The sequence below is a fragment of the Anolis sagrei genome, chromosome 5 (genome assembly GCF_037176765.1).
Source record: "Anolis sagrei isolate rAnoSag1 chromosome 5, rAnoSag1.mat, whole genome shotgun sequence".
Taxonomy (NCBI): Eukaryota; Metazoa; Chordata; class Lepidosauria; order Squamata; family Dactyloidae; genus Anolis; species Anolis sagrei.
Genome location: NC_090025.1, coordinates 105,924,584 through 105,950,729, shown reverse-complemented (window position 1 = coordinate 105,950,729; position 26,146 = coordinate 105,924,584). Strand labels below are relative to the sequence as shown.

General features: G+C 40.8%; 1 protein-coding gene across 2 annotated transcripts in view; it reads right to left on the bottom strand.

The window, feature by feature from the left end:
* Positions 1-26,146, bottom strand: part of ABLIM2 (actin binding LIM protein family member 2) — a 69,852-nt gene that overhangs the window by 32,895 nt on the left and 10,811 nt on the right. For both annotated transcript variants that reach the window (XM_060777996.2, XM_067468954.1), the window contains exons 2-8: positions 15,557-15,697; positions 12,313-12,496; positions 10,106-10,215; positions 5,410-5,536; positions 3,375-3,468; positions 1,710-1,797; positions 1,245-1,303 (exon numbers count right to left, since the gene is read on the bottom strand). In XM_060777996.2, the coding sequence (XP_060633979.2) occupies positions 1,245-1,303; positions 1,710-1,797; positions 3,375-3,468; positions 5,410-5,536; positions 10,106-10,215; positions 12,313-12,496; positions 15,557-15,697 (803 nt within the window). The remainder of the gene's footprint in view (positions 1-1,244; positions 1,304-1,709; positions 1,798-3,374; positions 3,469-5,409; positions 5,537-10,105; positions 10,216-12,312; positions 12,497-15,556; positions 15,698-26,146) is intronic.

Below are 26,146 nucleotides of genomic sequence, written 5' to 3'. Positions count from 1 at the left end.
GTTAGTGACATGTTAAGTCTTGGAAATCATGTGACATATTTAGAGCATTTATTTATTTCTGCAATTATGTGTATGCAGTTTCAGTAAATGCAGAAGAGAGTGGGCTTTTACTTTCACCTTGAAACTTGTTAACATCCATGAGGAATTGTTTTACTTCTTATCTGGCAAAGAACTCTAACACGATTTGTTGCCGAAATGACATCATGTCAACAAGAGTGTTATTAATACTCGATGATCCTGAAAACAGGTTGGGGTACTGAAAAATTAAAGGTTCTGCACCAATATAATTGATAACAAGAAGATTATTTTAAATATATATATTTAAAAGCGTTTATGGGATTATTGTGAAAGAGAAATATTTCACATACAGGCAGTACCTGGGTTAGAGACAAGATAGGTTGTGTAGATTTGTTCATAAGTTGGATTTCTATGCAAGTCGAAATAGGTCCTTTTTAAGTGTAACTCCACACACACACACAGATACAGAGAGAGGATTGCATAGGGAAGGATTAATACCCTTGTGACATTTATTTTACTGTCTGTGCCCCATTCGGAAGATTTCACCTACTGTGATAATTGGATTTTGAAAGATTTGGCTTGTTGTGGAAACAAGGATTGGTGTGAAAGCTTCAGTGGAAACATCTTTTTTCCCCATGATAACTCTTTCAGGAGTGAATTCTTCTTCCTAAGGGTCAGGCATGTAGCCAGGGGGGGGGGGGGGGGGGCTCGGGGGGCTTCAGCCCCCCCCCCCCCCGAAATTTTCATGGTGGTTCGCAAAAAGGCCTTATTGGTGCATTATTTAAACTGTTACGTTTATTCATATCATGATCTGATCACCATACTCAATATATCCCAGATGCATGGGGGTATTGGGGTAATGATACAAAAGGTTTGCTAGGCTAGATCCTCTTTCACTCAGACTCAGCCCCCCCCGAAACTCAGCCCCCCCGAAACCCCCCTGAAAAAATTTTTAGCCCCCCCCCCCCCAAAACGAAATCCTGGCTACAGGCCTGCTAAGGGTAGATTTCCTCTCACTTCTCATACTTAACTATAAGTCATACGCAAGCCAGATGTCTGTAACTCAGGGACTGCCTGTACAGTTCTTTTCACAACACCCACACCCAGGTTTTTACCACTTTTTCAGTGGAAAAATGGACAGGAAAACCTCATATGTATATTTCTGATGTAAGTCTGCAGCAACCTAGACAGCCTATAAATGAACATGAAATGCACACTTATTTTACCTTGGCCTTTTCTTCAGTTTTGGCTGCCTGTCTACAGGCGGGATGCCAAATAGAAGCCCCTGAAAAGTAGAGTTTGCATTCCAATTAATTTGCTATTTTCGTAATAATTTGCACTACAAGACTTTATTCACAGATGCATAAAGATCAAAGCTATATCATAAGATTTTGGGCAGCCTTGAATTATACCTGAGATAGATTAACTCGTATGATGAATTAGATGCTGTGATTAGTTTAGAACATAATGTTTTTCAGCAGACATACTGCCCACTGCAAATAAGTTTTCAAAAAATTGTATTCCATATTTTGTTTACATTTTTTTCTACCACATTGTTCGTATCCTAGGAAAGCCTCATAATCTAAATAAAAGTAAAGCTGTGTTTATCATAGAAAATTATAATAAAAACAAATTTAATTCCAAATAAACTATATTGTTCCATGAAATCCAGGAAAGATTTTTCCCTTTACCTTGAAGGTACATTTCTTCTCCTTCTGAAAACATCTGGCTGCACTTGACACATCGTGCACACATAGGGTGATAGTGCTTTTCTCCTGCCTGTTGGCGAACAAATAGAAAATGGAAATGCATTAAATATAGATTATTTGCAGTGAAATCCTATGTATGCTTTTGGGGAGAGAAAAAGTGGGGTATTAATATTAATATTAATAATAATGCCACATACAAAAGCAATTCTCAATTCATTAAATGGGCTTCAGTCCCAGGTAAGAAAGATTCAGAATGACTCATTACCTCTGTGCAAGAAAGAATGGACTTGCTTCAGTTGATATTTTATAGAAAAAAAATCCTGCAGATGGAATAACTATTATGTTAGAAGGAAGTCTAGAAAAAAATGTAATAGGAGGGAAGAACAAAACCATATGTGACTGTCTCCAACCCAAAGTACGGGACATCACTACAATGGGAGGGATGAAGGAATGGCTAGTCAAATACAATTAGTGTATAGATGTCAGGCAGTGTTGCACTGATCCATGTATATATCTATGTGTGTGTGTACGGATTTGTATATATAAACATGCGTAAGGGCCGCAGTGACACAATGGGTTAAACTCTTGTGCTGCTGAACTGCTGACCTGAAGGTTGGCAGTTCGAATCCACAGGACAGGGTGAGCTCCCTAGCAGTTCAAAAACATGCAAATGTGAGTAGATCAATAGGTACCTGCTTGGCAGGAAAGGCAAAAGGACACAATACAGTCATGCCGGCCACATGACCAGGAGGTGTCTACTAACAATGCAGGTTCCTTGGCTTGGAAATGGAGAAGCACTACCTCCAGAAGATGGAAATGAAAGGAGAAGCCTTTACCTTTGTCTGTGTTATTTGTATTTTACTGTAACAAGGCACTGATTGTTTGCCTGAGTCCCCTTGTGGAGAAGGGCAGAATATAAATAAAGTGTTGTTGTTATTATTACTATTATTATTGTTTCATTTTTAAATAGATATGTACATTTAAATAGAAAATGTGGAAGGTTATTGCTATTACTAAAAGGCAAATCAGGGGATAGTACATAAAGTTTGATTCCCCCTGAATACAAAAATTCACAACTTGGGAATACTCCTGGATTTAGCTTTGAACCTGATGATCCAGGTCCCTGAAGTGATCAGGAGCGTTTTTGTGTTTATTAGTTTATGTGCCAATGTGCCCATTTCTTAAGACGTCAGATTTGGTCACAATGACATATTTTAGTTACATAGTGTTTGTATTATTGTAACACACTCATTATGTGGATGCCTTTGTAAAATATTTGGAAACTCTATCTAGTACAACTGGACTGACCTTGAAGGAGCTGGGGGTGGTGACGGCCAACAGGGAGCTCTGGTGTGGACTGGTCCATGAGGTCACGAAGAGTCGGAGACGACTGAACGAATGAACAACATCTAGTACAAAGAGCTGCAGCCAAAGTGTTAACTGGTGCCAGTTACAGGGATTACCACTCCCCAGCTACCAGGCAATAGTTCAATTCCTCTGGATGCAGCTCTGCTCATGCTCAATACAAACACCAAAAAATTGGTCATTGCCCATCTTCCTGTCTGTCATCTTGCCCTTCTTATAATTATGTTGGCAGGATTTCATGCACCACAAAATGTATTAATTGTAAACAGCATGTTCCCTTACTTCCAGAACTCTTCCTGTAATGTATTTTTCACAATTATCACATCTTATTCCGAATTTGGCATGATAGTCCACTTCACAGTATGGAACCCCATCTCTGAAAGAAAGAAAACAACAAATGCATCGACAACTCCCCAAATGGATTGTTCAGATGGCAAATGTCACCATTTTTTAAAAAAAATTCCGTAAAATTGGGTGTCCTGCTTCTCCTCCTCCCTCCCCCTAAGCAGAGCCATTCCATGTTGTGACTGGAAGCAGGCCTTTTCCTGGGGGTATTTGGGCTGCTAATTCAGAAAATTGCATTGGATAGTCCACATCAGCTCTAGATTATTAAATATGGTTTTCCGTGGGTGAGCAGATGGTGACTATTGGATGACATACGTTCTGTATCAGAAACTAGAGCTGGTGTGGTCTATGCCACATCAGCACCCCAAATAACCAAACCAAATCTAAAGTTGACTAAAAACTGATTCATAACCCTTTCGGTACTAATGTTGGAGAGTGGTCCCTGGTCAAGTGGTCCCTGGTCAAAAAAAGATTGGGAACCACTGGTTTAAAGGAAGATTAGGTAAAATGATGAAGGATAAGGTTACTTGTGACAGATCTATGACCAATACAGTATGTCACACATTATCACTTGTTGGGGAGTAAGAGTGGGGTGTGCTCGGTTTGTGGTTTTCTTTGGCCCCTTCTACACTATATAAAATCCAGATTATCTTGTTAGAACTGGGTTATATAGCAGTGTAGACTCATGTGATCCAGTTGAAATCAGATAATGTGGATTATCTGATTTGAAAATCTGGATTATATAGCAGTATAAAAGAGGCCTGGGACTCTTATCTTCATATATCTTTAGATGTGTCATGCAGAAAATGGGAAGACATATTTTATGATGCTCCAAGGACAGGCTGAGAAACTATGGGTAGAAATCAATGACAAGCTAAACATTAAGGGCCGTGGTGGGGCAGTGGGTTAAACTGCAAAGCTGCAGAACTTGCTGATTGGAAGTTTGGTGGTTTGAAGCCACAGATGGGGTGAGCTCCTGTTGTTAGCCCCAGCTTCTGCCAACCTAGCCATTCAAAAACATACAAATGTGAGTAGATCAATGGGTACTGCTTCAGCAGGAAGGTAAAGGCACTCCAAGGAGGTCATGCCAGCCACATGACCTAGGAGGTGTCTATGGACAATGCCGCTCTTTGGCTTCAAAATGGAGATGAGCACCACCCCCCAGAGTCAGACTCAACTAGACTTAATGTCAAGGGGGAACCTTTACCTTTTTAAACATTAGGAGAAATTTCAATAATACAAGCTGCTCAGCCTTGAAACAAACTACACCAGAATACGATAGACACTATTCTGTTGCAGGTTGGATGGTCCCAACTTGGGATATTATAACTGCTTCCTGGATTGAGGAGCCACAGGTTCAGACTATATGCCTGTCTTCCAATTCTGTGATTTGTATGTCAATTGTACATTAATTGCCATACTAAAAACAGCAGAACTATGACAGGATGCAATGTCTCTCGTAGGCGGGTACTGATGACACGAACTAGGTCAGTCTCTTTATCGAGGATCATGTCCTGGATTAACCTTCTTTTATTAATAACTGACCGGGCATTAGCCAGCAGCAGCTAAAGCATGGATTCATGACATCACAGATAGATCTTATAGCTGGCTTTTCTATTCGTAATTAAAAGGGAAGTCAGCCCATGCTGAATATATACACATTCTATAACATCAATGTAATTATTTGGAGCGGGGACTGAACAAATTCAATGTGGAAAAGCAAAAAATAAAGGAACAGGACACCATTGTATTAGAAGTGATGCCCTCTCTAATGCCTATTACTGTGTTGCAAGCACTTGACATTAAACAACTTTAAAAAATATGTAAAAAAAAAGAATAGCTGACAATCCTCAGACTTAATCTTTTCTCAGGTCTACAAATCCGATAGCACAACATGCACGCACAACTCATTTTGAGAACACAACACAAGGAACTGTTTGAAAAGTAAACGAATTCACCCTTATCAACTTACCTGCTGATATATTCAGCACTGAGAAGTTTGCCACATATCTTGCACTTGAAACAGGTCAAGTGCCAGTGCTTGTCCAATGCCACCAAAGATTGTCCATTTTTTATTTCCAAGCCACAGTTTCCACAATCTGTTAAAAATGTGGAAATAGTTTTAAAAATTATGCCATACATATAATTTATGAGGCTTCTGAAAAATAAAAGCATATTAATCTTTATGCACGTATTCATATGACTGAGAATGACAATAAAAACTGGGCACCATACCTGTCATGCAGTGAATGGTTAACTACGAAAATTATAGGTTAAAGTCCCAAACACCTTATATATTCAAATTCTGACTCCTTTTAAATTAATACACATACTTTGTCAGATCTGAGATTGAATTTGGCTCTTCAAGGCTCCTGCTTTCTTCTGCTGTGGTTCTCCACATGGCAATGCCCACTTGTGTAATTGTGTAATTGCCTTTCTGTTTTTTAAATTGAATTAAATAATACATATTGGGTAAACTAAATTACACAGAAATAAACACAGAGGGGGGGACACAAAAAGTGATGAAGATTTATAGCAGATTCAAGCCCCTTTTACACTGCCATATAAAATCCAGATTAACTGGTTTGAACTGGATTATATGGTAGTGTTGTTGTTGTTCATTCATTTAGTCGTCTCCGGCTCTTCGTGACCTCATGGACCAGCCCACGCCAGAGCTCCCTGTCGGCCGTCACCACCCCCAGCTCCTTCAAGGTCTGTCCAGTCACTTCAAGGATGCCATCCATCCATCTTGCCCTTGGTCGGCCCCTCTTGCCTTCCACTTTCCCCAGCATAATTGTCTTTTCTAGGCTTTGGTAGTGTAGAGTCATATAATCTAGTTCAGATCAGATAATGTGGATTATCTGTTTTGATAATCTGGATGATATGGCAGGGTAGAAGGGGCCTACATTAGGCCTACTTTAATTCTCATAGTTTGTTTATTTATTTGCAGTATTTATATTCTGTCCTTCTCACCCCAAAGGGAAATCAGGGCAGATCACAGAATACATATACGGCAAATATACAGTGCCATTTACACACTGACAAGACAGACAATTGTACATAGATAGAGGTGTATATATAGGCATTTCCCATCTTCACCATCTTGGAGGCTGTGCTCAGTTTCGGCCGGGGGGAGGGAAGGGTGCTGCTGCCCCATCTTCCCTACCAAAGAGCTTTGTTTGTAAACATCCTCCTTGATCGAATCGCCAGCATTTTTCTGGCATTTCCTTATGGGTGCCTAAAGCCCAGCACCTCAATCAATGACTGAGAAGAGTGGACTACCTGGAAGGCGCTTTTTTTTTTGTCGTGTCAGGAGTCACTCCTATTGTGAGAGAATTGGCTGTCTACAAGGACGTTGCCCAGGGGACGCCTGGATGATTTAATGTTTTTATCATCCTTGTGGGAGGCTTCTCTCATGTCCCCGCATGAGGAGCTGGAGCTGATAGAGGGAGCTCATCCGCCTCTCCCTGGATTTGAACCTGCAACCTGTCGGTCTTCAGTCCTGCCGGTACAGGGCTTTAACCCACTGCGCCACCGGGGGCTCCATCTGGAAGGCGCTGAACAAGCTGTACTCTGTTACCACAAGATGCAAAGCTAACCTTAAGAAATGAGGCTACAAAGTGGAGTCTGAGTGTGGCGAAGAGCAAACAACAGACCACCTATTACAATGCAGCCTGAGCACAATGGAGGACCTTCTTAGAGCAACACCAAAGGCACTCTGAGTGGCCAGCTTCTGGTCAAAGGACATTTAACATAATGCCAAGTTATTTAAAAAAATACTTTGTTTTATTTTTAAATTCATTTTAACTGTACCCTTCTTCTGATATGATAAATAAATAAATAGGTGCCTTAAATACCTCCCTGCCTTTAAGCGGTACCTATTTATCTACTCACATTTTGCTTTTGAACTGCTAGGTAGGCAGAAGCTGGGCTAAAGGCCAAGAGTTCACCCTGTCTGGGGCTTCAAACTGTCAATCTTTTGATTGGCAAGATTTACTGTAGCTGGTGGTTAACCTGCTGTGCTAAAGCCCATCCCTATGTTCAATGGATATAAGGAGAAAAAAAACTATGTCTGTATCCAGCCCACTGTTATCATGACTTCTAAAATATAAAAATATGAAAAAAAATATAATTTTCTCAACAAAGGCATCTCTTTGCTTCCTGAATAGCTTTTTGAGATCAAGATGATTTTGAAATGATTTGAACAAACACCTTAGATAGAGAACAAATGTCATTTAAACACAAGAGAATGTTGGGATCACAGCTATGTTCAGTGGGCTATTAGTAGTCCCTGTAAATGCATAACAAGTAACCAAACCATGCACAATCACTGCACCCCATGATTATGCACATAATGTATCCACAAAGAATGCACTCAGCTCCAATCAACACATACACCTTAAGTGCATTTTCTATACCCTTGAACCTTTGGGCATAATTTCCAACAGCCCTCCTTGGGAATTTATTTATCTCAACAGGACTTTGTACAATGGGCAATATGCACATTGTCTTCAGGATGTGTTCCCGTAAACCACAGTCCTAGGCAGTGTATTGTCTCATTCTACGCAACCCATGCCTTTTCTTCCAATCAGTTGTGCAACTGGGAAAAAGGAACATGGTTGAAAACTTTTTCTCTCTTCCTTGTCAAATACACCCACTGCTCATCTGTTCCCTGTCATCAGCTGAGCAGTGAAGGGAGCAGGATTACAATGCGAAAAGCCTGAATAAAATAATTCTCGTACCACATTATGGTAAAGTTTAGAGAAAAGCTTAATGACATTACAAAGTGGTTATGATCTTTATCAGTATTGTGTTGGGGCAGATGAAAGAATGAAACTGCTCCACATTTCTTAGTTAAGGTCCCTTCTACACTGCCATATAAAATCCAGATTATCTGCTTTGAACTGGAATATATGGCAGTGTGGACTCAGATAACCTAGTTCAAAGCAGATATTGTTCAAGGCAGTGACATCTCCAGCTCATCCCTTGTTTGGGCATCAGCCAGCACGTCAACGACTTAAATCAAGAAATAGTTTTCTAAGATCTACAGAGACACTCACTGGAACACCTCAGCAAGCGAGAGTCCAAAAGTGGCAGGCTCAAACCCAGAACCTCAACCAATGGCTGATACCAAATGAGAGACTCCCCCCTGGGCACACAGAAGACTGGGCGACTTGGAAGGCACTGAACAGACTGCGCTCTGGCACCACAAGATGCAGAGCCAACCTTAAGAAATGGGGCTACAGAGTGGAATCCACAACATACAAGTGTGGAGAAGAGCAAACTACAGACTACCTACTGCAATGCAACCTGAGCCTTGCCACGTGCACAATGGAGGACCTTCTTGCGGCAACACCAGAAGCACTCCAAGTGGCCAGATACTGGTCAAAGGACATTTAATCAACTACCAAGCTTGCAAATTTTGTGGTTTTTGTCTGTTTGTTTGGTCTGTTCTGTTAGAAATGTAATACAATTGTCTGGTTGCCTCTGACACGATAAATAAATAAATAAATAAATAAATAAGCAGATATTGTGGGATTTTCTGCCTTGATATTCTGGATTATAAGGCTGTGTGGAAGAGGCCTCATATAATCCAGTTCAAAGCAGATAATGTGGATCATCTGATTTGACAATCTGGATTATATGGCAGGATACAAGGGGGGGGGGGGGGAAGGTAAACAGTGAAGAAATGGGATTTAGGTTCGTATAAAAATTAACATTTATCTACAGCCTCACCAACGTGTCAACACAGGAACATAGGAGGCTGCCTTAGACAGAGCTAGGTCACAGTTCAGTACTGTCAATTTTGACTGACAAGTAGGCTTTCAAACAGCCCTACCTTGGGAACTGCAAGGTTGGAATCTGGGGCCTCTTGCAGGCAAAGCATGTGCTCTGCCACTAATGTATTGCTCTGCACTAAGGTTGTGTGGAGAGCAATACATCCTTAAACAGTTTTCATAATAACTGAAAGGAAAGGGATAAGTTTGAATCTCTCACTCCCACAACCTTCTACCATTACTGAACTGAAGAATAAAGAGCAGCCATACAGCACAAAAAGAGCCTTGCCCCCTTTCTTGCAGTGTAATAACCAATACAATGCTCACAAATACTTGTCCATCAACAGAAAACCAAAAGTCTGTGTCCTAAAACCCAGATTGGTTACTTTTATCTGTTAACTTATTTTCTTAAAAAGTAGTATAGACACTGTTCGCAAATGTTTTAATTCCATACATTTAAACACGCTACAAAATTGATTTATAATTTAAATATCTAAAGGAATGTGCATTTGGAGTATCTTCACAACTTTGGTTAGGGTATCGATCAACGACAATGTTTCACACTTGCAATAAAATATTACTGGATGCCAAAGAAACTATCTGATAAGAAGTGGGAAACCTAGAAAATCTTTCCAAATGCTGAAGTTTATAATATTCTAGCTACTAAATATTTTAGTCTGATATACAAAAGTCAGCTGCTGCAATCAACACATTATGTATCAGATAAAAATATCTATTAAAAATGGCCTGTAAATATTAAAACATTCAGTGTACATCTATTAATAAAACATCAGGCTGAATTTATTTATTTACTATATAAATATAGTAAATAAATAAATAATAACTGGGGCCAATCCCAGTTACAATAAAGTAAAACAATCTGTGACTTACTTCGGAGGGCTGGAATAGAGACGTTGCTGCCAGCAGGTGGCAGGGAACATTTCTGACAGACACAGTCCTTGCCATTGAATGTGACACGGTCCCCAGGAGGAAAAGGCTGCCTGCACAGTAAGATAAATTAGATATAATGTGGAGATAATCCAAAATAGGAACACACAACATGAGTCTGGAATCGTATGGTGATTGCACACAGTATATAGCAAAATGGTGGCCATGCCAATTTTTTGATGTATAAAAACAACCATGTGGAAATGAAGTTCCAACAAGTCAAAACCTATAGGCTTTCTTGCTCACTCTATATTATTCTCAGGGCCCTTCCACACAGCCCTATATCCAGAATATCAAGGCAGAAAACCCCACAATATCTGCTTTGAATTGGGTTATCTGTGTCCACACTCAGAAAATCTGGGATTTCCTGCCTTGATATTCTGGGACATAGGGCTGTGTGGAAGGGTCCTCAAAGCAACAGAATTGATTCTTCCTAATTTTTAACCAGTCAAACAACAGAGAAGAAGAAGAAACTGATCAGCTATTACACTGACCTATGTGGTCACCAGGTCATACCTTGTAGACATACAATACCTTGGTAAATCAGTCACTATTATGAGGACTTGCAGTCAAGACCTATAGGGCAAATTAGGTATGTAATAGACCATTCAATAAGCAGCTTGATTTCTTGCAGCTTACTCAGGGAGGTACCCAAGAGGTGCCTCTCTAACAGCAGCAGTAAGTAGCAGTGGCAGCAACCGATGACTGTGAGTAGCTCAGACCACTAGTTGCACTCACAGTGAACCAGCTAGAAAACACCTCCTAATGCAGACTGGCTGTATCAATGGCCATTTTTTTCTCCTATGCTTATATTTGCAGGATCTTCAGAGCCAAGGTAACAAGAGAGGGGTTGCCCAGGAAACTGCTAATGTCGCCTCAATAGACCATTTTCCAAGGCACATTACCATGAATCTGTAGACCTCAAAAAGCATAAAGAAGCATCTGTAGATACAACTGGCCCATACTGGGAAGCAGGTACCAAGTAATGCACTAACAGTGATATTCTACTTGGCCAAAGCAGAATAGGATCTTGGTCTTCGTTTGCTACACAGTTTATATGGTAGCCTAGCAGATACAACACAAACAGTATGTAGAGAACAGAAAGAAAAAGGAAACATTTTATATGTCAGATATAATAATGCCACAAATCACAGAGGAAACAGACAACAGATTTAGCATGTCCTGGACTTATCAACAATTGGTCACAGCCTACATGATGGAGAGGGACTTGTTCTCTATTTCTTACTTTTCTGGCAAGCCATACAGGGTCGTAGCCAGAAAAAAAATTCGGGGAAGGTTGACAATTTTTTTTGGGGGGGGGGGGTTGAAAATTTCGGGGAGGGTTGAAAATTTCGGGGGGGGGGTTGAAACCTGCCTCCTAGCTCACGCTGAAGCAAAGAGCACAGCAGGGGGCAGAGCAACCTTCAATAGCCTGCAGCTCCACCCCTGTCAACCACCTCCACCAAGTCTGGCCTCCTTAATGAGTTGCTTGGTTGCTTCACTACATCGGCTATTGCTGCAAGTAATGACAGTGTGAATAAATTGTCAATATTTGCTTGAGATAGTGCTTCAATTCTGGAGGGACTCTTAATTTTTTGCATCTCATAGACTTAGCATAGGGATTTGGTTAACCAGTTAAAATTCATGAGTAAACCAGGTTTTTTAAAAAAAAATCTGAAACATTTCGGGGGGAGGGGGGTTGAACCCCTAAAGCTACCCCCTCGCTACAGGCCTGAAACCATACAGTAACCAGTTGAGTCTCATTACACAGGAGAAGAGATGTGACATGGTATAAATACATCACACACTTTTTTGTGGAAAGAAAGGGCACATATGTTGTCTGTAAATAAAATACAACATAGCATAACACCTCTTTGCTGAATATATATTTTTCCTTCCCAAATTCTTTTCTTGACCTAGCAGAAGAACAAGTTGTGTTTCCAACTTAGGTTTCCGGGTTTAAACCATGTAAGGAACATACAAAATGATGCTAAGGTTTCACCCATACACCAGACTCAGGCATAACAAAATTTCCAAGACTGAGATCTCTGTGCATAATAGAAAACCTGGCTGAGTGGTGAGTAGATATTTTGCTCCACCTCATTTCAATAATAAACACACAATCCAAAGTTTCAGAAAGAGCAACTTACCTGCAGACCACGCAGACAAAACAATTGGGATGATAGGTTTTCCCCAGCGCCGAAACCACTTCTCCCTCAATAAACTCATCACAGCTAAGGCACCGTGTGCCATACAGTCGCTGATAGTCCACCGTACAGATAAAATCTCCTTGTCTTACAAAAAATCCACCTTGGGCCAAATCACATCCACACGCTGTGGACAAAAATAAACCATAATGTTTAAGAGAAGGAAATCCATTTCTTTCTTTCTTTCCTTGTAATAAACTTTATTATAGGTTTCCAAACAGATCTTTCTCAAAGTCACTTTCTCATCAGATAGTGATAATTCGATAAGCACCCAATTAAATGTCTCTTTTCTGATAAACAACACCAAGGCAAGAGAACTGTGATTTGAAATCATTCTAGGTAGAATTTTGATAAACTTTTAATTTTATGATGTATAGACTTGGATATCAAAAACATGTAAATCCTTGAAATTGTAGTGTGGTGCACAATATTCATATGCTACATTGGGGCCACAAAACAGACTGCTCAATGCATGTTGAAGCAGACATCAAGTCAGAAACAGAATGATAGAAAGTCCAAAACAACCTAGAATATGCGCTGCAGCTGACCATAGTATATCTCATGTGTGCCTCAGAACTGGGATAAAAAATGCAGAGCATTTGTAAGGACATCACTACAGGCATGTAGCCGGGGGGGGGGGGCCTCGGGGGGCTTCAGCCCCCCCCCCCCGAAATTCTCATGGTGTTTCGCGAAAAGGCCTTACTGGTGCATTATTTAAACTGTTATCCTTATTCATATCATGATCTGATCAACATACTCAATATATTTATTTATTTATTTATTTATTTATTTATTGCAGTTACTTATACCCCGCCCTTCTCACCCCCGAGGGGGGACTCAGGGCGGCTTACAAACAAAGGCACAAATTCGATGCCTGTCATATATAAAACAGTATATATAAAACAGTATAAACATTTAGCAGCATTAAAACATATCACTACATAATATAATAAAACAATTTCATGCACAGTGAAATTCAGAGTTCCGAAATGTCCATTCATTCCAACAAATTCCTGCTCATCAATGGGTCCTTATTTTAGCTGCCAGAATGTCCAAAAGCTTGGTCCCAGATCCAGGTCTTCAGTTTTTTTCTGAACGACAGAAGGGAGGTCGCTGCTCTGATCTCCCCGGGGAGTGAGTTCCATAGGTGAGGGGCCACCACCGAGAAGGCCCTGCTCCTCCCATATGCATGGGGGTATTGGGGTAATGATACAAAAGGTTTGCTAGGGTAGACCCTCTTTCACTCAGGCTCAGCCCCCCCCCGAAACTCAGCCCCCCCCGACACCCCCCCTGAAAAATTTTTAGCCCCCCCCCCCCCCCCCGAAACGAAATCCTGGCTACGGGCCTGCATCACTAGCACTGAAGCACTTTAAAAACACTTTAAAAAGAAAATACAGTGAAAGAGCCATTCATGGTGACTACCAAGAAGGCAAAAGGAAATGCCATCGATTCATACGAGTTGTATTAATTAGCACACCAGTGAGAAAGATTCTTTGGATGTGCTTTTTCTTTATTTGTTCTAATTTTTGTAAGCCACCATGGGTCCAATTTGAGATTAAAATAATTAAATGCATACCGTAAAAGTAATGATAGCAATAATAGAAATATGTTCACTAATACTTATTATTTAAACACTCAGGCTGCACTTTCTGTGTTTTATTTCTCTCTGACCTTACTGTTTACATTTCCATTCCCCTGCCAACCATGTGTGGTATATATACTTGTAAGTTAATATAACATTGAATGCATCTGATGAATTAGGCTACAGGTAATGAAAGCTAAATCTATCATAAATCAGCTAGTCTTTAGTGTATCACAAAGTGCTATATGGATTTTGATAGTACAATTAAAACATTTACCAGCATTTCACTTTATTTTAAGCTTTTGTCACTCATTCGCTGTCTTCTTGCATATGGCATCTTCTTGTGTAATCTGAAACACTCACACTTCACAGTATGTTCTTATGTGGGATTGGATTACACACAGTAGTTTTTAGAAGATGTATTTATAGACCAGCAAATAGAGTAGATCTGATTCATACCAATTCCCTGTTATTAATTTACACGTGGCTTACCTTCTTCATTTTTAATTTAGCTGCAATACTCTCAAATCTTATAAGATTTTCAAACTGATTTGTTTCTGAAGATACATGTCAAACTAATCACTGTAAATTAAGTGCACATTTATATAATGTTCTTCCACAAGTAATATAACACAAGAGCTGCTATATGAAACAAGATCCTTTGTAGTATAACAGTTTAATGTAATGCAAGTTATAATGAAATTATATGAGAACACTATTTATTTTCTGTAAATAGAAAAATCAATGTTATTTTTGCTTCTGCAGAAGGCACTGTTCACAGGCATTCTCATTTTGTGGAAATGCCATACCTTTTCCCAGGGGAAGAATAAATAAAGAAGAGAAATGCTAATGAAATAAAACAACCATAAGAGGAAAGTGAAGCAAGTAATGAACTTAGGAAACAATCTGAAGATGAAGAAATTAATGAGCAGCTTCAAGTTTAGTAGACAAAAAGGAACACGAATAAATGTTGGAAGTATCAGTGAGCACAAACAGTACCAATGGAGAGGGTTCCAACAAAATGCTTAGCTTTCGGAGTAGATCCTTTCCAATGTGGTGTGCACATCCACAATCTGATCCATGAGGGTCTGCTTCCAGAGGCAAACCAAGAATGGGCAACTTTAGAAGTCTCTGCACAGACTCAGAAGAGGAGTGGCCAAATCAGAAGACAGCCTGGCAAAATGGCACTACCTAGAACAGTAGTTCTCAAGCTGGTAAACTAACAGTTGGTAAACTAGCTGCAATTTCTGGAAGTTGTAGGCCAAAACATCTGGGGAACCACAGGTTGAGAACCACTGATCTTGAAGAATCCTCCACCTTGTGGGACTGTGGAGCAGAACAAACAACTCCACATCTATATGCTTGTCAACAATGTCCTGTCTCATGCACAGAGGAAGAATTGTATAAAGCTACAGACAATGCCGTCGCTATTGTCTGTTTTTGGTCTAAAATTATTTAGCCACTTTTGCTCCCTCTATTTTATCAGTTTTATACTTGTTTATGCAATGCTTTTGACACAAAATAAATAATGTTTGAGTTACACAGACCCCAAATTCAGTTTTTATGTTATGATTCCACATACAGATAATAAAAATTAATACATACCTTTGCAAACAAAACACTTAATATGGAAATACTTCTTTTGCACTCTTAGCACTTCTCCTTTGCATGGATTGCCGCAATTATTGCAGAGGATTGCTGCACCAGGTTTCTCCAAAAGGCTGTGGACAGCCTGAGGTTGAGAAGCTATGAAAAAGAAAAGTTGCTTCAAGTAAGTCATAAGAAGATCTGCTTATGGACAAGCTCCATAAATATAACAATATATCATCACAACAAAGTACCACATTCCCAAATCATATGGCACTGCAGATAACCAAACATTACTATGGTTTATCTTCTTTTCTGCATAGTCAAAGCCATGGTATTCTCTGTAGTAACCTACGGATGTGAGAGCTGGACCATAGGGAAGGCTGAGCGAAGGAAGATAGATGCTTTTGAACTGTGGTACTGGAGGAAAGTTCTGAGAGTGCCTTGGACTGTGAAAAGATCCAACCAGTCCATATTTCAAGAAATAAAGCCTGACTGCTCATTGGAGGGAAGAACAGTAGAGGCCAAGATGAAGTACTTTGGCCACATCGTAAGAAGAAAGGAAAGCTTAGAGAAGATAATGATGTTGGGGAAAATGGAAGGAAAAAGGAAGAGGGGCCGACCAAGGCCAGATGGATGGATGGGATCCTTGAAGTGACTGGATTGATTTTGAAGGAGCTGGGGGAGGTAATGGCTGACAGGGAGCTCTGACGTGGGCTGGTCCATGAGGTCACGAAGAGTCGGAAACAACTGTACGAATGAACAACAACATCTTTTTTTTCTGAGGTGAAAAATCAGAACTAAAGATTACAACAACCCTCTATCTTGTTAATCCACAAGTGGACAATTTTCATCCCACAATGGGCCATGGAACTGAAGTTTTCACTGGAAATGTAATCCAGGTAGTTGAGTTCCAGTTTGCAATTGCTAGCGTTTTGGTGAACTCACAGAGGTGTTTGCAGTTGTGGGCTTCATGTAGCGTACGGATACTATAAGCACCAATGTGTTAATCCTTATAAAATCATAGTAAAGGGTGCTGTTTGATCTTTATTTTAATGTGTCCCAATGAATTAGCACATGTTCTACAGCATGGATTTCTCCATTTCGATGCTTATGCAGGTAGGGTCTCTTTTCATGATTTTTGTAAGATGTCATCATTGTTATTTCTGTGAAAGATATTGGATATACAGTGTACTGTCACGCGCTGGGCCTATAGCAATTGGCTTTTGAACAGGACGTGCTCTTTGTGCCCAGCGGGAAGCCGGGGTGCCTCGAGTGAGAGGCCCTAAGGATTTTCCTATACATAGTCTTTAAAAGCTTGAAAAGTTTAACGAAGTCTTTTATTATTGCTTAGGTCTTCAACAAAACAATCAAATACTTCTCAGATCTTCAACAGGTCAAACAAATACTTCAAGGCTTTGAATCAACTGATGGCTTTCTTAATATTGTCCACAAGAGACAGGCAACTGGCTTCGTTAACTGTTTCTTTTCTTTAAGAGGATAACCCTTTTTAACCCCTCCTTGGACAATCTACTTTCTAAACTTTGCTGGTGTGGGCTCTACTCCCGGCTCCAAACTGTTTCTTGGATCCCGAGTAGACCTACCAGTCAAGGCTTTGTAGATTCTCTAGCTGGAGTCCTTTGGAACTCTTTTTCCCTGGAATTTCATAAGAAACTAAGCTTCTCTACAGGTGGAGCTGATTCACGTCCTGTAGCTAAGCTTTCAACTGTAAGACTGAGCTAAAATGGCTCCCTTTCCTTCCTGAACCCTGGGGAAAGGGGCGGAACTAAAAAACCCAACGATGACAGGCAGGTGGCTGCAAACCAAGGGAAGCCACCTTATTGCAAAATGCATGGAACTTTGAAATACATGCAAATACTCAAAGAAAGAAAAGTTGGAGCTCCTGCTACAGCCGTACCAGCACATACAGGCACTCCTCATGTTATGAACAAGATAGGTTCTAAAGGTCTGATGTTAAATTGAATTTGTATATAAGTTGAAACAGGTACATTTCTAAATGTAAATTTGGTGATAGATAGATAATTTTGGATAGCATAGGGAAGGGTTAACACCCCTGTGATGTTTGTTGTTTTTTTTGTCTGTGCCCTTGTTCAGAAGATTTCACCTCACTTTCTGTCCCTGTGATAATTGGACTTTGAACATATTTGGGTCATTGTGGAAACAAGGATTGGTGATAAAGCTTCAGTGGAGACACTTTTTCCCCATGAGAACTCTTAAAGGAGTGAATTTCCCTTCCAATGGGGTAGATTTCTCTTACTTCCTGCTCTCTCCCCCCCTTTCTTAACTATAAGTCGTATGTATGTTGGATATTTGGAACTCGGGGACTGCCTGTATAGTAGACACAGCAAGCGATTACATTAATAGATTATTATATTATAAGCAGTACACCACACTTTTTTAGTTGTACTATTGCATGACTGGTGATAGCTCCTAGCTAAGCAGTAAAGTTTTGCAATTCAAGTAAAGACTTCAGTGGTTAAAACCAGCACTTTAAATCTGGCCCAGAATCTCACTGGATCTATAGCAATTGTTTAACAACAAGACTGGCCAAGGCTCAAGCAAGCTTGAAACAGGAGTCGCAGGAGTGCTATTTTGGGATTGCAGAGAAGTGCGAGAAGGGCAAATATTTCTAAGGGAGGGAATGAAAAAGGATACCTTTTTATCTATCTCTCACCAAATCCTAAAGCTCAGGTTCAGAGGCTAGTTTCAAAGTTTTCATTATTTAATAGCAGAAGTGGGGAAAGTTTTCTTAAGAGTAGAAAATCATATTGCTCTGGATTTTAACTTATAAATTGATAAACTGATGTCAACATTTTACACACACACACGCACATAGTATGCCAAAACCACTACCTCCTTTGTGGTAAACCATATTTGATAGGCACTTGACCGTGTTTTATACTTGGATATCCAAGCAACCTGAAGGTGATAAAGGGAGTTCAGAGAGAACACAGATTAGCTGACAAATAGCAAAGGACCCTCAACCCTGCAGTCTAAAGAGACAGAGGTGGGGAAACCACATCTATCAGTATTAAGGCCTGACACCTGAATAGGGCTTCTGCTTATCTCTATAGGCATCTTTCCAACTGGTACAGAAGTCGGGATTTCCACACTTCCAGTTTCAAGCACAGTACAAGAAGTGTTTACAATATGTCCCACAGAAGTGATCTGAGCGCTCTCTGCTGTACTTCTGAACTGGTATAAACTTATTAGTTTCAAACAAATCGTGCAATCTGTAATCATCACTGCACACAGTGAAGATCATGGAGATGGTACCATGAGTGACACTTGATACCCAACTGACTGATAAGTGGCCCAAAGTATAGGAATCCTGCAAGATTAACTATTCTTTCTATTCGTTATCAGACCCATCCTAGGTTTTCTCTTGCTTTAGCACATCTTAGGTTTGATTCTTCTCAGCTGATGTTCTTCATTCTCTCAGAAAGATAAGTGCACTTTGTATATCTGTATGCAAGTATATGTGTGTGAATGAATGTGGGCTTCACTTGCTGCCTGTGTCCTTTCCTATTTGTCAAACACTCCTCTCTTTACCAGATCTTATACTGTATGTCTCCTTTACACAGACCACAACATAAAGGAGCTTCCAAGATCATTATATGTTGCTTAGGCTGGACTTATGTTCTTTTTTTGTTTTTGCAGGGGGGGGGGGTGCTATGTCTTGTACTAATGAGAACAAGGGGTAAGACTACATACAGTATTAGTCTCCTGGATGATGCTGTGCCCTGAGCTGGGAACAGGAGTATTGCATGTTGTTCAGTGGCATCACAAGTTGACACCACCAAAACAAGTGATACCTTAATGATCGTCTATAAAGTTTTTGTGAAAGGTTTCAGCAAGATTTGTTTTTATATAAAAGATCCCTGTACTTAAATATAATTAGAGAAAAATTAGATTATGCATACTTCAATATACCTACAAGGTTAAAACCCTATGCTAATTTATTTTTTGTATCTTATAGTGTGCATGTGATCTGGATGTCCCAATTACAGTAATGCTTCGCATCACGTGGCTTCATCTGTACTTGTTACAAGCTCATGTTGTTGTTTTTGTTGCTGTTGGGGTTTTTATACTACTGATTCTGTCAAATTTTCTGGCATTTTAATTACAACACTGTGCTCTGGTCTAGTATGGGAGGAGAACCTTGGGGGTGATGTCATAGCCACCTCAGATAGTGGAGACAAGGAGTTGCTAGAGGACCAGCAGAGGACATGGAGGCCAGCAGATTCCAGGAGTCTGCACTGCCTAGCTCAACCACAGTTGAAGATGAGCCTTCAGCAGAAGCAGACACTCCCCAGCAGTCTGGGCATGCTGCTCTTGAGGAAGCTGAAGCAAACACATCTTAGCAAGCTACAGAAGAGTCAAACATATCCACGAGGGGTGTGCAAAATGGCACAGAATCCATCCTGTTTTCATTTTGAATTTTGGGTGCCCCCTGCCCCCATTTTCAGGAAGATTCTTCCCAAAACAGAAACGGAACTCAGAGTTCTGAATTACAAATCCAAACGGCCCTCCTCCTAATCTCCCAGAATTTTCACAAAAACAGAATTGGAAGGGGGGCATCCAAGTCAAAACAAAACAGAATGGATCTGCACACTCCTAATACCACACCTCTAAAGCATCAGATAGTGTATCAAAGGTCTGGTATATTAGCTCAAAAACACTCTTTAATCAAGCAGCAGCAGAGACTTTAACATATAAAGTTTTCAGTGTTGTGAATCTCTTTTGCAGCAGACAAAATTGTTATCTGACTCAAATCCAACACTTGTTTGTTCCTGATATGACTGTTACTTTACCAGCTTGAGTCTACTGATTTCTGACTTTGGCTGCCTGGACTTTGGATTTCGGCATTGGCTCACACATCTCTGTGCTTTCGTTGTAGATCAGCCAGAAGCTGCAGGGGCTGATGGTTTAACTGATGCTTTAGAGAGGATTGTGAGCTTTTCTGTGGCACAAAGTGATAGGTCCCCAAGTTTGGAAAATTCAGGACTGGGAAATGATAATTATCTCTGTAATGAAACTGGTATGGAAAGTACAGGGCTTCAAGGCCAGTCGGGGAGCCAGAAGTAGCAACAGCAGATAATGAATCGAATGAAGAGCTGAGTGATAAGGAGGGTATCCAGGAGAACCCACCTGTACCTACAGAGATCAACAAAAGTCTTCATTTACAAATCAGAGCTGAAAATAGATTGCATCAGTCAGAGATTATGTGGGGAAATTGTGGAGAAAATTCACAGGAGACATAATGCTTTCATGGGTGTTTATTAAACAACAAGTTGTTTACCTTAAGGGCAGTTCAGACAACATCATGTTAGAGTGAGAAGCTAAGCCTGAGTTCTCTGGTTCTTGGTTCAAGTCAAGCCTTGGTTTTGGATTGAATATATCCTGAAAGTATTCTATTCACCTGTTCATATATTCCTGTTCACGTTTTTAGTAGTCATACCTTCTTACTTGTGGACTTATGCTGTTCCTGTGATTTCTGTCTGTTCTTGGACTTTGTCACCTCTGGAAATTTATGAAACATTTGGATTACTGTTTGGTTATCACCTGTTGTTAAACCGTTTGGCTTATAAATCTTGCTTCCTTATTCCTGTTTTTTATATGCTCTTCATGTGTTTTGCAATAAACTGTTTGCTTATATTCCTGGACTCTTGTGTGGTGCGGTGGTCATAGGTGTTTCCAGGCCTGGAGTGCAACAGCTTTGTGCTTCTGACTTCAGATCTGACTTTGCTGTTATTCTGGCTTGACTTCCATGGACTTTAGAATTTGCCTTCTCTGGTATCGAATTCTTGACTTTAGCTGCCTTGTTTATTTAAATAAGCTCCTGATAATGTTGCCGAGTTTACAACAGGTGACACCATGAGTGACTGTACTGGGTGACATCAACCCTATACCGCACTGATGTTCACTTGAACGTGATTCCAACATTTAACCGTATGAACCATGCCTGTGTGTTTGTTGGAAATGTCACCAAACGGAAAAATCAACATAACTAAATGTTCATGGGCTCTTTTCTTTTCAGAGCTAAGAGAAAAAGAAAGATAGCATGAAGTATATGAGGAAACATTTTTCCAACCTGCTCCAACCTCAGAGGGAGTAAGCAATCACCTGACTGAAATTTAAGACTAACTCACAAGTAAAACGTTGTCTCTGACAGGAGGATTTATCTCAGAAGGAAATTAAACTGAATTCTAAGAGAGCCAAGGCTACTTAGGGGCCCAGATGTGTCACAGGGGCCGGATACAGTCAGCCCCTTGTCCCAGAAGCACCCGCATTAAAATAATCCAGATTAAAATAATCCAGATGTTTCTGGGGGCCTGTCCAAACCCACCCCAGAAAGTGCTTGCTTTCTGGGGTAGGACTAGCCCGAGAGAACATGTGGAGGCCCTACGCTCCTCCCCACAAGCCCCCAGATTCCTTTAAAAACTAAGAAGATTTATGTGGTCTCCATTAAAAGCCCCAGCAAGCTTTCCCGGCACGTAAAAATGACATGCCAGGAGAGCGGGGGGGGGGGGGGGGGAAGAGGGGGAGCAATTTTCCTCCCTCCCCCGCTGTCCTGGCATGTCATTTCTACATGGGAAAGCTCGCCGGGACTCCTAATGGAGACCACATAAGTTTTTCTTTGTTTTCTAATGGATCTAGGGGCTTGAAGGGAGGGGAGTGGATATTCCCACAATTTACCAGGCTTATTTAGCCCGGTAAACAGTGGGAATACAGTATGCAGTCCAGACCCAGAAATAGTGCATTTATCCCATGCCTTCCAAGAAGGTGTGGAATAAATGCACTATCAAATTAATTTGTTACAAACCAGGGGTTTCTTGGTTCGTAGGGAATTAATGCGGGACTGTCCAGAACATTGTCTGGACAGCTCCTCCTTTATTGCAGGAGTTCCCACAATAAAGGCCCTGTCTAGACGGGCCCAGGAAGGCCAGAAGACGAGTTAAAGGTTAAACAATGGGGGGATGATCAAATAGTAGGAAAAGAAGAGAGGCCTCAAGAAAAATAAAGCCTTGAACTGAGGAAAGGGACGCCTTAAGGCTCTACAAGAAACAAATACATTATTGGCAAGATGATATAGAAGACAAGGGGGGAGAAACAACAGAGGAACTGAGTTGCACTGGGAGGAAGAGTGGCCAAAAGCACCTGGACTGAGCAGTACTTGGCCAAGAGGTCTGGCAAACTTCACACAATGCCATGGGTTCATCTTTTTAATCACCCAAACAGAGTCCACATGACTTTAAAAGCTTTGTGGCTGACAGGAATGTAACAGATGCCACTTCCCTTATCATTGCATGTCAACAGAGGGGGAAAACTACAGCTGTTACATTCCTAGGCAGCATACTGCACTCTAAGGCACAGAGACCCAGCTGCAGCAATGTAGTACAATTTTGTGAATACAGTATGCAATTTTAGTTTTTAAAAAATTGTCGGTTGCTTAAGAGTTCCGGTTGCTCGAGTTCTAGTTAGCTAAGAGACTACTGTAACATAACAACATAAGTCACTCAGGCCCCTTCCAAACAGCAGTATAAAAACCCACATTATCTGCTTTGAACAGATTTATATGGCAGTGTAGACTCAGAAAACCCAGTTCAAAGCATTATCTGTTTTGATAATATGGAAGGGCCCTAGAAAAAATAGCAATGTTGGTAATGCATTCCAGGCAGGCCCTATATCTGATCCCAGGTTTTCTGTTGATCCCAGATTATCTGGCAGTGTAGACTCATATTATTCAGTTAAAAGCAGAAAACCTGGAATCAGGTCCTGGGATATAGGGCCTGTCTGAAAGGGCCCTAGGTTACCACTAGACCCAATCAAGGAAGCCATCATCCTGGGTTAAAAACACCTGAGCAGGGCTAATGATAGCAAGGTGACTTAGATATCTCTCATTCATACAGTTCATACAGCTTTCGTATGATATTGGGTGCTAGAAACAATATCATACGAAAGCTGACTGGCACAACCTAGGGATCACAACCAGATACAGTGAAGACATCTGCCCTTGCGCTGTGCTACTCCGCTGCTGAGTATGCATGCCCAGTGTGGAACACATCTCACCACACTAAAACTGTGGATGTGGCTCTTAATGAGACATGCCGCATTATCAAGAGGTGCCTGCGCCCTACACCACTGGAGAAATTATACTGTCTAGCCGGTATCGCACCACCTGACATCCGCCGGGAAGTAGCAGCCAATAGTGAAAGGACCAAGGCAGAGACATCTCCAGCTCATCCCCTGTTTGGGTATCAGCCAGCATGTCAACGACTTAAATCCAGACATAGTTTTCTAAGATCTACAGAGACACTCGCTGGAACATCCCAGCAAACGAGAGTCCAAAAGTGGCAGGCTCAAACCCAGCACCTCAACCAATGGTTGATACCAAATGAGAGACTCCCCCCTGGGCACACAGAGGACTGGGCGACTTGGAAGGCGCTGAACAGACTGCGCTCTGACACCACGAGATGCAGAGCCAGCCTTCAGAAATGGGGCTACAAAGTGGAATCCTCGACATGCGCGTTTGGAGAAGAGCAAACCACTGACCACCTGCTGCAATGCAACCTGAGCCCTGCCACATGCGCAATGGAGGACCTTCTTGCAGCAACACCAGAATCACTCCAAGTGGCCAGATACTGGTCAAAGGACATTTAATCAACTACCAAACTCACACATTTTGTATTTTCTCTGTTTGTTTGCTTTGTTCTGTTAGAAATGTAATATAATTGACTGGCTGCCCTGACACGAGAAATAAATAAATATACATAAATCAAAGCTGATTTGACAACAATTAACAATAAGAAAACTCCATAATCAACCCAGACAAGTAGAGTGACATGATAGAGATTGAAACTTATATAAATTTCTGGTTCATTGAACCTAATCTGTAACTGAGCCAAAATATGTGAGACCATAGTAAATGTTCACTGGATTAAGTGATAGTACTGAGCCACATTGGACATGCACCTTAATTTGATACATGCTAATATGCAAAGGGATCTTGTAGCACCATAGAAACTAAATGAGAGAGCTAAATTGTAGCATTGTTGTTATCACTTGCTGTTATTATTATCTCTTGATTGAGACACAAAGAAGCTCACAACAGTAAAAAAAATACAATTTAAAATCCACAATATACAATTATTAAAACAGAATTAAAAATACAAGTAAATTATTTATTTATCCTATTTATACCTTGCCTTTCTCCACCCCAAGGGGGACAAGTTAAATAATTTAAAACACATTAAACTGTTAAAATAATCAGATACTCTATGTACCCTTAGCTTGCTCTTAAAATCTTTCTTCTTTAAAAGACTGCTTGAATAAAAAGGCTTTAGTCTGCAGGGAGGAGGCCAGTCTGGCTTCCCCAGGCAAAGAGTTCCAGAGGTAGCATCTGAGAAGACTACAAGCCCTGCCAGCAATGGTGGTAGGGCTAAGAGGACCTCTCCTTGTGATCTCAAAGCCTGGACAGGTTCATATAGTGAGATATGATCTACCAAATAGCCAGGATTTCAGTCATGTAGGGCTTTATAGGTCATGGCCAGCACTCCAAATTGTGCCTAGAAGCACACTGGCAACTAGTGGAGCTGTTGCAACATGGTAGTCCAGGAGGATACCCAAACTGTGGCCCTTTGTCTTCAGAGGGAGAGTAACCTCATTTAGCACGGCTGGATCTCCATTCTCTGATCTGCCTTCAAACTGACTAGAAACAGCTCTGTCTTGTCTAACTTTTCAATTTGTTTGCCCCCATCCAGTCAATAATAATAATAATAATAATAATAATAATAATTGTACCCCGCCTCCATCTCCCCGAAGGGATTCTGGCTGGGTTACATGTGTCCATATACTGATGACAGACTCTGTTTTACGACTAGGACAGCTTCCTTGGCTATCTCACTGAGGTGACGCAGAAGAATATCATGGTCTATGGCAGTAGTTCTCAAGCTGTACTTCTCCAGGAGTTTTGGACTTCAGATTCCAGTAATCCCAGCCATTTTACCAGTGGTTAGGAATTGTGGGAACTGAAGTCCAAAGCATCTGGAGAAGTATACCTTGAGAACCATTGATCTATGGTATGGAAAGCTACTGTGAGGTCAAGTAGAACCAAAAGGGACACACTGCTCTGTTAAGTTCTCTGCATAGGTCATCCACCAAGGGGACCAAAATTGTCTCTGTCCCATAAACAGGTCTGAAATCATATTGAAATGGCTCTAGATAATCTGTTTCATCCAAAAACCCTGGAATTGGGAGGCCACCATGTGCTCCAATATCTTGCCTCAAAATGGAACTTCTAAACACGGCCAACAGTTATCCATTATAGAGGGATTCGGGGGGCAGCCTTATTAATGCAGTCCTCACAGCTACCCTCTTTAGGCAAGCTGGAATTCTGTCTTGATCTAGGAAGTCACTGAAAACACCCTTCATCCACTCAGACAGTTCCCTCTGGCCTGTTTGATCAGCCACATGTGGCCCAGAACACCTTTGAATGTGGTCCAACACAAAATCATAAACATACTTAAAACATTAAGGGGTTTTTATTTTTTGTAACTAAATTGTGCGGTTCTTCTGTGCAAACTT